Here is a 13,237-nt window from a genome sequence, read left to right as displayed (position 1 = left end):
TGCAACAGCGATGTGAAACTGACAGAAGCTTTGATAGTTTGCCTTAAATGGATCAGATGCAAACGGCCACTAGTCGTCTGCCCCGTTCATGCCCTCACATCTTCCCTGGAGGAAGTGTTTTCTTAGATAAAATAAACTTTAAGGACAGTAGATGATCCATAGTACCTGGTTGCACCTGGTTGTAGTCTCAGTAATGTCTCTCTGGCACAACTTGCAAAAACGGAATAAATCAAAATCTTCTTCTCATGCATGTTTATTAATTAAATTACTATAAACTTGCAAAAGAAGTGCAGATACATCACTGAAGCCTTAAGCAACCAGACTTCAATAAAAAAATACTTTAAGTCTCTGTCTCCCTCTGATGACGCCTGCCTATCAGGACTCCAGTTACCGTTAGCTCTGGAGGGAGTCCGTTTGTGTTTTTAATGTTTACAGATCCTCTCCTCTTCGGCTGCGGTCGAGTTGGTCTGGCAGGAAAGCTCACAGCAGCTTTGCGGTCTGGTTCCTGTCCGCACAAACCAACAAAAAGGTTCACATGTGACTGTTTTTCAGTTTCTGTCGCTGCAGGACACCTATTAGGTGAAGCAGCGTTGCGTTTTGTTTGTCTGTTTTGGGAAACGTGCACAGATGTTCCGTCTTCTGCATCACACTGACTGAGATGATGAAAAGAAGAGCTGTCAGTTTGGTTTGACTCAGCGTCTGTTGCTGCAATGCACAAGCTCTGAAATCTGCCAGCTAGTTGTTGTGTGTTTAGTGCCACTCCTGGGACAAACAGGTCCTTTAAGCTATTTTCTGGTTGCTTGGCAGAGTCACTGGAAAGGCAGGAGGCCGACGTCAGGGAGGTCTTCGTCTTGCTGCTTCTCCAGGTCAAAGGATTATAAATGACATATCCATCCACCGGGCAGGAGTTTGATTTCCTCAGGATTTGGTCCACACAGTCCATGTGGAACTGAAGTGTGAGTCCACATGTGGAGTGAAAAGGGTGAGAGAGACCAGAGGACTAACAGGTCTGTGTTACACTCATTTCAATCAACGTGATTTTATAGATTCGTGGTTTGATTTTGGAGTTTATCATAAGTAACCCGATGTAGTTCACAAAGTCAGAAGAAAAAAAAAGATAAAACTACTGTTGGATTTGAATTAAAGGCCCCACATTGTTCTCATTCTTTAGCAAATTAAATAAAGTTTCACAGCACACGTTGTCTTCCATATTTCAGCTCAGAACCAAAGAAGTTGATTTCTCCACGACTGTAAAACTCCTGGTTTTCGTCCTGTTCAGTGTCTGTAGCTACAAATGCTGCTAAGCTGCTGCTGGCCCCGCCCCCTTCAGGAAGAAGACTCTCTCTGTGATTGACAGCTCTGAGCAACACTTTTACATGAATGAATGTGGGAGACCAGGACTTTTTATGTTCTGACTGTCTGTCTGAGGATCATTTGGCATAAAAAGCTGTTTTCAACTTCTGTGATTGGTGAGTTTGTCAGACGACGTCATAAAACCAGTATTTTATAAATGTAATATTAACAGATTTAAGTTTACACCTCCAACAATACGACTGCCAAGAAACATAATAAAAGTGAATTTTCGCCATATGGAACCTTTAAGGACAGATAGTACACTTGCTCACTGATGCAACAACATGTGACCCACTTTCAAATGTGACCCAAATTCAGTATTGAGCTTTGACATTTTGGATTTTGGAGCACTAAACTAACAATCTGGAAAGACATGAGTGTGACAAAGTCCTACCTGGTGATGGCAGGGCAGAGTTCGGACATGCTGACCCAGCATGAAACTCTGCAGACAGATCCGACACTGCTGCCCCTCGCTCAGGAGCCGGGACCCTGACCTCAGCCTGACTGTTGGCAAACACTTCAGCACAACGTCTGGTGAAGGGTCTGCAGCCTCTGGAACAAGACTGAGGACGAGGGAATGGACACTGTACAAACATATTCTAGATTCTCAAATATGGCTAAAGCTAATTCTATAATCAATGTTTAGAAATGAGACAGAGGGAAGAGAACCAAGGTTTACATTCTAACCGAGCACTAGAACTGGGCGCTACAACTTCACGAGCACATCAGGCTGGTGTTTGGTTATTTCATGAAGCAGAAGATGTGGCTGTATTAACCTCCTACCTGTCATTTTCTGGCTCAGAGGTCGCTGCCTTCGCTTCACCACTCAGCTCCTCCGTCACCAGGCTCCACTTCGCTCTTCTTTTCTGTTTGGAGAAATGTTCATCTATTTGACATCCACTAACGGAGACGGTTAAACTCCAGAACCACCACAAATCACGTTTCTTTAGAAGCTCTCAGCTTCACAGAGAAATGAGAATTTATCTGACGTCGGCCCTGTAAGACCAACACGTTCAGGGGGTGAAAATGGAAGTAACAGCTGAAGGATGTTTTTTATGGAACACGCAGGACGAGTGTATGTTGACAGTTTCATTAAAATGAGCTTACCGTCCGTGAAGCAAACGGATGCTGTGGGTGGCAGCGCTTCCCTTCACAGTCCTCACACAGATAGAAATACCTGCAGACTGTGCATCTAGGAAAATAGAAGCATGAATCAGCACAGTGCGATCAGGAAATCAGCTTCTCGGTGTCACAAAATCTTTTTCTTTTTTTTTTTACATTTGCAGACACTAGACTCAAAAATACACCACAATGTGTTCAAACTGACTCACAGCTCTTATCCTACAAATTACACTGAAGAAAAACACAACTGCAGCTTTCAAATGATGTAAAATCTCACATATTTTATTCCAGTTAAAATAGTGCTGAGCTTTCGTGCACCGAAAGTTTCTGATCTGTTCAACTGGTGACAAATTCTCAACTGCTGAGTTGATCTCATCCTGATCAGGGGTTTAAGTTCTTTAGTCAAACGACATGATGATACAGATGACAAGATGAAGACGAGAACAGCTGTTGGATGTTTCATGTCAGCTTTTAGTCTAACAAATCATTTCAGACAGCTCTGGATGAATCCTTATTCCCCTACGTTCAAAAGAATAATTTTAATAAAATGTGACATGCTGTGTTTATATTTGTTCAGTGCAGGTGCGAGGACAGCGATCTCACTTGAAACATTTTCCACTGATGGGGCAGATTCTGCAGCTGTGACACACGACTCCCAGGTGTCTGTCTGGTTTCTCTCTTTCAGCAGCCGTGAAGAGCTTCGCTGTGTTTTTCAGCTGCTGCTGGAGTAACTTCAGAGAGCTGAAGCGCTCCCTGCACAGAGGACACTTCACCCACTCCTCCTGCTGCGACGGCGTCTGGTGGTCTGCCCACACCTTCATGCAGGAGATGTGGACGTTGTTGCCGCAACCGAACCTGGGAGACGTGAGGACAGCGTGTGAGAGGGGAGAAAATCTGCCAGAGAAGGCCTGAAAATAAACTAGTTAAGCTGTGTGTGAATAAAAACTTAAGCTGAGCAGGAACAGAAGCTTAAAATTTGCTGATTCACAGAGGTCTTTGAATTTCTTTGTCCTTTTCCTTCGCAGACCCTAACAGCTGCTATCACCCCCAACAACATCCAGCTTCAGAAGTCTTATAATATTTCAATACATGAAATGAAGTATGGGCTGCAAGGTGGCGCAGTTGGTAGCACTGTTGCCTCGCAGCAAGAAGGTTGCCGGTTTGCGTCCCGGTGGGGGCACCGGAATCTTTCTGCGTGGAGTTTGCATGTTCTCCCCGTGCAGCGTGGGTTCTCTCCGGGTTCTCCGGCTTCCTCCCACACAGTCCAAAAACATGTTGAGGTTAATTGGACCGTAGGTGTGACTGTGAGTGTGCTTGGTTGTCTGTCTCTAAGTGTAGCCCTGTGATAGACTGGCGACCTGTCCAGGGTGTCCCCTGCCTTCGCCCTAAGTCAGCTGGGATAGACTCCAGCCCCCCGCGACCCTAATGAGGATTAAGCGGTGTATAGAAAATGGATGGATGGATGGAGATGAAGTATGTTTTAAAAAAAGATTACATTGCACGAGTCCAAACTCATATTTTCTAACATATGGCAGCTCTTCTTTCACCACACAGAGACCCTGCAGTTCCAAACTGTACCTCAGTAAAGCCAACTGTTTTTCTTCTTCTTCTTCCCTCGACTTTATCGATTTAATTGTTAAAATATTCAATCCTATAATATATCAGTGATCTCAGTAAAACATCTGGTGGCCATTTCTGTGGCTCTTTTTCCACATTTCTGCTTGACATAAGCTGCCGATCGCTTCAAAATTCCTTCAACTGGTGAGTCTGAACCCTGGACCTCATCCTGACACCACACACCTGCAGTACGTGACGGGCTGTTTTCTCTCCAGCAGCTCCTCCTGGCAGATCGGACAAACATCCTGGGCGTCGATCGCTTTCCGGCAAACGCTTCTGGCCTCCTGGTCCGGTTGGTTCGGGGTCCCGGAGGCGGCAGACGAATTCAACTCTGTCCGTTGGGCTTTGGTTTGGTGTAAGCCATGGAGCAGCTCTGAGATCTGCCTCTCTATTAGTCCAAGCTGAAATGAGTCTAGAGCAGAGTTTTTCACAACATAGAACGGCATCATCTAAATCAGCATTCTGACATCTGTATAAACAAACTGTAAAAGCTCCTTCAGCTCTGAGGATATATGTAAATGTCATCTCATTTTTCTAATTCCTGTACTTTAACCCTCATCCTACCAAAGTGGGCTCTCTGGGAATGAGACATCCAAGCTCCTGCTGGACATCATTAATCACCACAGAAGTCTTTGTCATGGTGCTGCTTTACCAGCTAAACGCCCACAGTGCTCTCTGGTTGCCACCATGAATAGCCAGCAGTCAGAGTTCATTTGTATATTGTGTAAAACAAAACTCGACACTGCAGAAAAAGCTATTATCAAAACAACTTACACTCGTGTTCTCTGGGGAGTCTGAATTTCCGCAGTAAAACCCTGTAATGACAAAACTTAGAGGTTCATTCTGCGTGTTAGCGCTCATGGAAAAGCGAGTATCACGCATTTGTAAACATTAATGCTGTTGTTGGTCAGCCTGGATATCATCAGAATTTTTAAAATTGAAAACACTCTGCTTGTACTTTATAAAAAAGAAACCTAACATGACAAAAACATTCCCTTAACAAAAGTGAATTTTGCTGTAGTGCAATTGGGTAAAAAGAAAACAAAACAGAACTAAAATATCTAATCAAAGATAGATCTACAACACAAAAAAATCTACGTTTCTTTAATTTACTTTTTCATATTTTTTGTGAGAGACAAACAGCAGTAAGACCAGCTCCCAATCCAGTTACTAACCTCTGCCAAAGTACAAAAACATCATCACAAATAGTGATTCTGCTCAGGCTGACGTGCAGATCGGCTCCACTACAAAACCACCCCAATCATTCTGGACTGATTCATTCTCTCCAAATTCAAATCAATCAGATCAAATCAGGTTTGTTGTCATTGTGCTGTACATACACAGTAGTACAGGCAAGATGAGAGAGCGTTTCTTCAGGATCATTTCGTAAGTTTTGTGGAATGAACGTCTGGGATAGGAAAGACATCAAGTCATCTGGCTAAATGTTTTTGTGTTTTTTTTTTGTTTTTTTTTTTTTTTTTTTTTTTTGTTGTTTTTTTTTAATATATACGTATTGCAGAAAGACATTTTTTTCCTAACATCATGCAGCCTTGATTGCAGCAACTGTTTTCCATATCAAACAGAACTAAGTGAGAGAACTGATGCTCTTTTTGTACTTGATACACAGTTAAATACCTGTTTTCACCTCTCACATTTAAAAAACCCAACATATGAACACACCACTGGCTAAAACATCCTCCTGTGTTATTTCTTGTGTGTGTCACTGATACCAGCAGATGTGTTTGCATGGCTCCTGCTCTTTGGTGAACCCGGGGCAGGTGCATGTATGCGGGTCGCCCAGGAACACCTGAACAACAAGAGTTAAAGTGAGGATAAACTGCATTTTCTGAGCTTTTTGAGCAACATGAAGCCTGAAGCCCAGAATAATTCACCTTCAAGTTTCTGGCCTCTCCTTCCTCTCTGAGCAGGAATCCTGTCGGTCCGTAGGACTTCAGGAGTAACATGGTCGTGCTGAGAGCTTCGTCCTGATGTAAACTCACTGCATCACTGGCAGTGTTCCTCCAAGCTGCCCTCCTGAACATCCTGCAAGAAAGAGTACTTTACGGATCTCCAAAGCAACTGGTGCAGCAACTTCTTTATCATAAAACCCTAAAACACACATAGTTTACGTGAGGTTGATTCCATCTCAGATCTTCACCTTCTGCTCGACCGTCTCTGATTTGAGTGAAACTTTTTCTCTATAAACTACTAATATCTAAAATAGTATCAGTGAAACTTCAGATTCATATATTGAATAATTTCTTTTTTATTACTATTATTTGTATTTCGCAGAGGTAAAAAGACACGACAAAAAAACATCTTCAGATAAAATGAAGCTTTGACAAGTTACTACAACAAAAAACAATTACTATCAATAACACCTACTTTCAAGGAAGGAATTTAAATCAGATTTTATTGCTTCAGTGAATTTGTGGATCCAAAATACCATACCAAAATACAAAATATTATTATTAGTTACTTATTTGAGGTATTCTGACATCTTTATATGTAATAAGAGCGTTAAATAATTATAAATCAGACTAAGAGAAAACACTGTAGCTGCTAGTACTCACTGTGATAATAACTTAGAGTAGAATAACTTTACTTTTCCCACATCACAGTGTTACAGGCTCCAGCTGCTCCTCCTGTTTAGCTAACACATACAAGAGAAGCTAGTTCGAGTTGTTAGCTAGTTTCCCTTTACGACTGTTGTGACTTATTTAAAGCAACATTTTACTGTTCTTGATAACAACGTGAGTATTTTTTACTTTTTATATTCTCTTCTGCTGCACTATACTCTCAAATTCCCCCACATTAAGACCGGAAAACAAACTAACAAAAAAAGACCGCTAGCTTGAAACCGACGCTGCTAGCTTAACATCAACCAGGCTACATTAGCAGCAGCTGTTAGAAACGAGCTGCCGGCTAAAGTCCACAACAGTCCGCTGGAATCTCACCTGTCGGATAAATAAACTCACCTGCTCAGGTGTGAACAGACAGCAGCTACCTGTCTCTGTCACCGGAAGCAGCCTCGACTGTGTGAGATACTATTGCCATGGTAACTGTTGCTAGGGAAGGCTTGGCCTGCAGAGGGCGCCATTGCCTTCTGCTGATTGGTCCATTTTTCTGCAACCAGTAATGTAGAAAAAGATCATATAATAATAATAATAATAATAATAATAATAATAATAATAATAATAATAACAATAACAATAATCTGTTGATTTAAAAAAATGTTTTGGAATAAATATATGTGCTTGCATGTGTATAAACATATTTAAGTATATGTATGTTTGCATGCATACAAACATAAATATGTATGTCTACGTGTATAAACACATACAAATATGCATATTTTATGTGTGTAAATAAATATAAATAAAGTAATATAATATGTAAAAATATATTTCTGTTGAAACACAGTAAACACAAAAAATCGGACTAAGTTAAAGCAATGTCAGCAAGTTTCCAATGATTACAACATTACAACCTAAATACATTTTTCTCTTATATATTTTGTATCACAAATCATGTAAATATTTCAAATATACAGTAGCTGCACACCTTGCTCAAAGTCAGCAGTTACTGTGGATTGTAACCATGGCAACACGGAGGCTGTTGCTAAGGAGTTTTTCCACCTGCAGAGGGAGCCGTTGCTAAGGAATAGAAGCCTTCTTGGTCCATCTTCTGCAGCCAGTAAAGTGGTTAAAATGTCTATCATTCTCATATATATGTGGATAAATAACAGGTTCTTGAGGTGACTTGAGGTTTTATTGCTTTAGCTGTTTTACTTTTACTTGTTGCATTTTAGCCTCAAATATCAAACTTATGCAGCAGTGTTCTTGAACATAGCAGCAATAAACACTAAAAAGTAGACAGTTAAAGGTTTCCCTCTGTGTGTTAACTCAGTAGGTTGCTGATGATTTACAGGACTCACAACCTACATGTGATTTTCTGTCATATTTCCTATACGAAGCATTAAAACCTGCTGCTTTCCTGACGTTGGTGGTGACTTTCGGAGGGATGTGTCTCCACAGAGGGCGAGCAGTGATGTCATCCTCGGCTCCGGTCAGTTCTTATCAGGAGAGTTCGGCTCAGAGTCGCCTCCGCTGCCGCACCGAACACCAGCTCCTGGAGAATAAAATAAAACAGGCTTTCATTGTTCAGGTTTATCAGGGAAGGTAAAACTCAAAGACGAAAAGGATTACGCTCAACACTGGCTTTAATTTTGTCTTCTTGTGTTAAGGTAAGCTTCTTTAATTTAAGAGGAAATTTATGGATGGCCACTTTCCGAGCGCTGAAGATGCTAGAAACAGGTTAAATGTTAGTTTGTGAATGCTGCATTTAAGTAGAAATGCTGTATTTAAGGCTATTTGTTGCTGATGTTATCAACTGGGATGCACATGAAGGTGTTCAACAGCACAGAAAGAAAACTAAGAAAGTAAAAATGTGTGAATAAATCAAGGTACAGCTGAGACAGAAAGTTTATTTTCTAGTAAATCTGAAAAAGCTTTCTACTAATTGTGTATTAATCAGTGAATGTACTATCGCCTCCACTTTAGTTCTCGATAAATGATCCTCGTGTGAACATGTGAAGTCCAGACACACATTCAGTGTTTCTTCAAATGCACCTTTGTCACACCTAACAACAAAAATCTGCTCACATGGTGGCGGTGAAAAGGGCCAACGTGTTTCTAATAAAAGGCACTTTTCATGATAAATTGTTCTGACACGGATGGGTTTACACAATAAAGGAGTGGGTGATGTTGAGGGAGTTCCAGGAAGATGCATTGTGTGTTTAAGAAGATTCAGATCTAAAAATAAAAATAAAAAACAGCCAAAATTCACAGTCAGGCGAAATGAATCGTCAGTTGGTGTGTGTTGCAGGATTGTGAGATGTGTTTTTATACTGAAGCAAACTGAGAGGAAAGGTGGAGAAATGAGGGGAGGTGATTTTAGTTCATTAACTCTGTTCGTACATGAGGAAATCTGATCTATTCAGTCTTCCTCTTAAAGTTGTTGTGCGATCTCTTTCCTCACAAACATCTTCCTCTGATACTCATCCAGTCTGAAAACCTTCACACACTTCAAACATGATATTTTGCTCACTGGCAGCTTTTTAGACTTTCATTACATAATTTAACAACTACTTATCAGTGCAAAGTTACTCCGAAAAACATCATTAAGGAATTTACTCAAGTCAATTTGTCTGTTTTCTTAATGCAAATGTATTTCTTTGTGTGCATTCATTTCAAGTTTTGCTGATTTCCAGTTAGCTGAACTTGAAAACTTCTAATTCTCCCTTTAGAAGCTATAAACAGGAGCCTTTAACTTGAGCCACGTTGACTTAAAGTGACGACTTGAATGAATGAACAGCTGAGAATTGATTCAACTCATTCAATTAAGTTTATAGCAATCAAAACTAGCTCATAAACAGACTTCCCAGGATGCATTGTGAGAGGGTTTAAACTCCCCCCGAGGCTGATTTGTTGTAGTTTAAGAAAACAGACGAGGTGGTAACTTGCTGTGTGCATCTAAGTTGGATACGGTTAGTGTTGAATTCAGTCTCTACATCTGTGGATGTTTAATGTATCTCACTGTGAGCAGATTCAGATAATAAATTACTGTAGAAATGCAGCCAGATTCTCGTCATCTGTTTTTCTAAAAACTGTAAAATCTGATTGGAGCTAAAAACAAGAACGACCATAAACAGAAGGCTGCTGTGAATCTAACACTGTTGGTGCAACAGTTTATAAAACACAGTCTGAAGCAGCGATTGGATTTTAGCAGCTAAAACTAGAGCTGATCATTTTACACTGATGCTGACTTCAGCGGCTGAGGCTGTGTGTTGGTAACGTTAATTAATGAAGAAAGCATTTAAACTTGGAACATGTAAATGAGAAACAAGGCTGTGACCACCAGCCATGTGACTTACTGATGTATTTTCTCAAGTTCAGCTCATTTCACGCAACGATTTCCCTGAGGTTTGCACCAAATGGATCAATAAAGTTTTATTCTATTCTATTCTATTCTATTCTATTCTATTCTATTCTATTCTATTCTATTCTATTCTATTCTATTCTCTTTAATCCAGCCAGTTTAACGCTCTCCCAAGTCAGCTTTAAACGGAATCATCAGCCATTAAGGCAACAAGGGACCCTTTTAAAACTTAAATTGACAAAGGATCCATATATTCTGACCTACATTAAACACCACATCTTGATTGTATCTACTCCACGGCAGCAACAGCGACTGCAAATTCAGACAACAGATTTCAATCAGAGCTGTCATAATTTCCACTGCTGCTGCCGCCAGGACATGATGTGCCGACTGTGGCTGGAGATAAAAAAAAAAAAAAGTGTGAATCACGACGATCCGGTTGATGATCAGGAGTTTGGTCGTTTCCCTGAACGTGTCAGTTGCTGCATGTTTGAATGCTTCCAGCTGAAGTGACACCGAGGCTCAAACTGCACACGAAGCATCCTAATATTGTTCACTCTGCAGGTATTCACTGTCTTTTGGCTAAACCTTGGTTAAACTTGCTCGACGTGCATAATAAGCCTGCAGGAAGGAAGCCGTGGGGAACAGAGGAAGCAAAAGGCCAAATCTGCAACCTCATGTCCAAAAAAAGGGGAGATGTGCAGATTAAAAGCCGCTCCGGAGGCGTAGTTTCACTCTCAGTTTGTTTACATGACCTCTGATCAAGGTGTTGTTCAGTTTTACTGATGCCAGAAACTTCAAATACAAACAGAACGAACCAAACAACACGAAGCGTGGCGCCTGAGTGTTGAAGTTGTCCTGAAAATGTGATTTTGTGGATGCTGCTGTCAACACACGGTGTGACGGATCAGCTCGGCAGCTGCTGCAATGCAGGAAGCAGTTTTATTATTGAGCTCTTGGGGGAAAACTATTTGTGATAGTGTTGAAATTTTAAAATAACTACCAACGAAACATAAAAATAACATCAAGTATGAAGGTGGTGGTGTGTGGTTTATTACAGCATGTCGCAGAAATATCACTTTAATGTCAAATAACTCAGATAGTTCAACAGTTGCATTCATTTTGAAGTTGAACAGTCAAGTATTTCCTCTTATTAATGATCAAAATTAACACTTTCATAAGACTGGGTTAAAAATTCAGGCCCCAGAGCAGAAACTGAGTGCAATGAAAGTCCAAACATGTTCATAAAATGAGCCGTGAACAGTTTTGCTGCATCATGGCTCCAAATGGAACAGAACTGAACAGAACTGGGAAAAAGAAAACTGGTTGTAAGACTTTACAAAGATGGAAGATCAGTGAGAAACTAAAGATCAGTGGAACACAGTTGCAGCAGTAAATAGGTCTAGAAGGAGCCACAGTAGCACTGGTCAGGGCAGCACTGGTTGTCCTACTGAAATGACTAAAACTCCCTTCGTCTTGGCTCAGGAGTGATCGATGGAGATCAGAGTTTCTGTGAAGCCCAGACAGGGTGACGGACGCCTCTATGGACGGAGGATGTTGTTGCTGCTCAGAACAAAACCACGACATGAAACTTGCCTAAAGAGCATAAAACCAACCCTGATAAATGTGGAGCTTTGGTCACATGAGATGAAGGCATATTCAGGAAGGAAGCAAGCATCTCCACGTTGACCGTTTGGTTGATGGCGGCCTCTGATTCACTTGGGAGTCCACTTTGGCTGGTGCTTCTTGTGCTTTTCCTGACAAAAATAGAGCTTTACGTCGGCTTTCTCGGTAGGAAAGTTTCTCTACTGTAGACTAGTTGAGAGGAAGTAAGCAGGACGAAGGAAGTCCAGTATGTTTGGTGTGAACCTGACCAGGGCGACTGCAGTGAGGTTCTGACGGTGAAGCACGGATGTGGAAGTATGATGTGCACAAGGTGTTGTGGAGATGACATCCAAGGATGGCTGAAGACGAATAGTTTAAAGGTATGCTGAGGAAGACTGACATCAAAACTAGAGGTGGACATTTGAAGTACTGAACAAAATCCAAGCATCTCAATCTCAGTAACTCCCTGCTCTGACGCCTATATGTTTAATAGATTTAAACTGCTTGCTTTAAATTTTACAAAAGAGAAAATACTGTTTAGCTTAGAGAGAATGCAGCTGCACGGTGTTGAAACGATCCAGAACCGTTTGGTGGATGTCATGACTGTCCTCAGCATTCTTCTGTCTCGTGTTTTTATGAATCGAACAAAGTGTTGATTTACTGAAAACGTTTCTTTCCCTCAGAAAACACGCGACGACCGGAGCTCAGATGGATCTGAACCGCGTCGTCTTGCTGCTGGTCCTGTGCTGCTTCGACAAGGTAGCTGCTCCACTTCTGGATCGTCTGATGAGCTTTTAAGGAGTAGAAATGTGTCGCAAACTGCATTTAGTTTGGAGGGAGGTTGAAAGCTCGATCTAGGATTTATCACTGTGCAGCCAAGAAAGCTAATTGGTGTATTCATTACTTCCTGGTTTGTCTCTAAGAGGCTTCACACAGTCGTGAATTAGCATCACGTGTTTTTTCTGCACACAAACCTCTCCAGTACCTTCAGGTTTTAGCTTCAGAAACACATCTCTGTCATGTTAAAGTCTTTTATTCTTCTGTTCACTCCTTTAAAGAGTCCTACGGTGGTTTGCTGCTGCGCTGAAGGAGTTGCGGTTGATGGATGCAACAGAAAATCTTGCTAAATATCGACATTTTGATGCCACATTTGTAATATTTTAGTTCAAACAGAGCTACAAAGGGCTTTATACTCCCTCCTGTGACGAACAGACTCCCTTTAAAATGTAAATAAGATCACATTTATTACAGATGTTGGATTAAAAAGACCAACATCATGCACTTTATCTACTTAAATTCCACTTTGTTGGACCTTCCTTGACATCTGCAGTATTATCTTAAGCGTGTTTTTTAAAATTTATTTATGGTTTTCAATCATCCCAGCAGCTGGTTGCAACGACATCAGAGGACGACTCGGTGGAGCATCTCGACCAGATCGCGTCGGCGCAGTTCGAGTGTTTCCAGAGAATCACGAAAGAGTCACACCGCAAAACGAGATCCATCGGTGAGCTCAAATATCTGAGACACGTGTGAGAATTAACAAATATGACTTTAGATTTTGACAGAAAATGTCTGTGAGACGTCGTTCACATTTCTGTTT

General features: G+C 41.1%; 2 protein-coding genes across 4 annotated transcripts in view; one reads left to right on the top strand and one right to left on the bottom strand.

Moving 5' to 3' along the window:
• Nucleotides 1-480: 480 nt before the first annotated feature.
• Nucleotides 481-6,134, bottom strand: zswim2 (zinc finger, SWIM-type containing 2). The gene is made up of 10 exons (XM_008293561.1): nt 5,985-6,134; nt 5,823-5,899; nt 4,867-4,907; nt 4,276-4,504; nt 3,079-3,330; nt 2,461-2,545; nt 2,137-2,219; nt 1,748-1,916; nt 774-949; nt 481-505 (listed from the first exon to the last, which is right to left on the bottom strand). Exons 1-10 carry the CDS (start codon nt 6,132-6,134, stop codon nt 481-483), a joined length of 1,287 nt encoding a protein of 428 aa, XP_008291783.1.
• A 2,049-nt stretch (nt 6,135-8,183) lies between these two features.
• The window catches only part of LOC103365966 (calcitonin gene-related peptide type 1 receptor-like), a 16,955-nt gene continuing 11,901 nt past the window's right edge, over nt 8,184-13,237 (top strand). For 2 of the 3 annotated variants that reach the window (XM_008293550.1, XM_008293549.1), the window contains exons 1-3: nt 8,184-8,338; nt 12,321-12,396; nt 13,021-13,141. In XM_008293550.1, coding sequence (XP_008291772.1) covers nt 12,346-12,396; nt 13,021-13,141 — 172 coding nt within the window. In that variant the 5' untranslated portion in view covers nt 8,184-8,338; nt 12,321-12,345. The remainder of the gene's footprint in view (nt 8,339-12,320; nt 12,397-13,020; nt 13,142-13,237) is intronic. The other variant, XM_008293551.1, reaches the window with a different exon arrangement.

Source organism: Stegastes partitus, unplaced genomic scaffold (assembly GCF_000690725.1).
Source record: "Stegastes partitus isolate 25-593 unplaced genomic scaffold, Stegastes_partitus-1.0.2 Scaffold894, whole genome shotgun sequence".
Classification (NCBI taxonomy): Eukaryota; Metazoa; Chordata; class Actinopteri; family Pomacentridae; genus Stegastes; species Stegastes partitus.
Note: the sequence above shows the minus strand (reverse complement) of the source record. Positions and strands in the feature narration are given on the sequence as shown.

Bases quoted from the DNA above. Each gene is read 5' to 3' on its own strand.
- zswim2 (XM_008293561.1), bottom strand. From the start codon at position 6,134: ATGTTCAGGAGGGCAGCTTGGAGGAACACTGCCAGTGATGCAGTGAGT. The intron at 2,220-2,460 runs GTAAGCTCATTT...TTCTCCAAACAG, and splicing joins ATCCGTTTGCTTCACGGACG to AAAAGAAGAGCGAAGTGGAG. The intron at 1,917-2,136 runs GTAGGAGGTTAA...CCTCGTCCTCAG, and splicing joins TCTGAGCCAGAAAATGACAG to TCTTGTTCCAGAGGCTGCAG.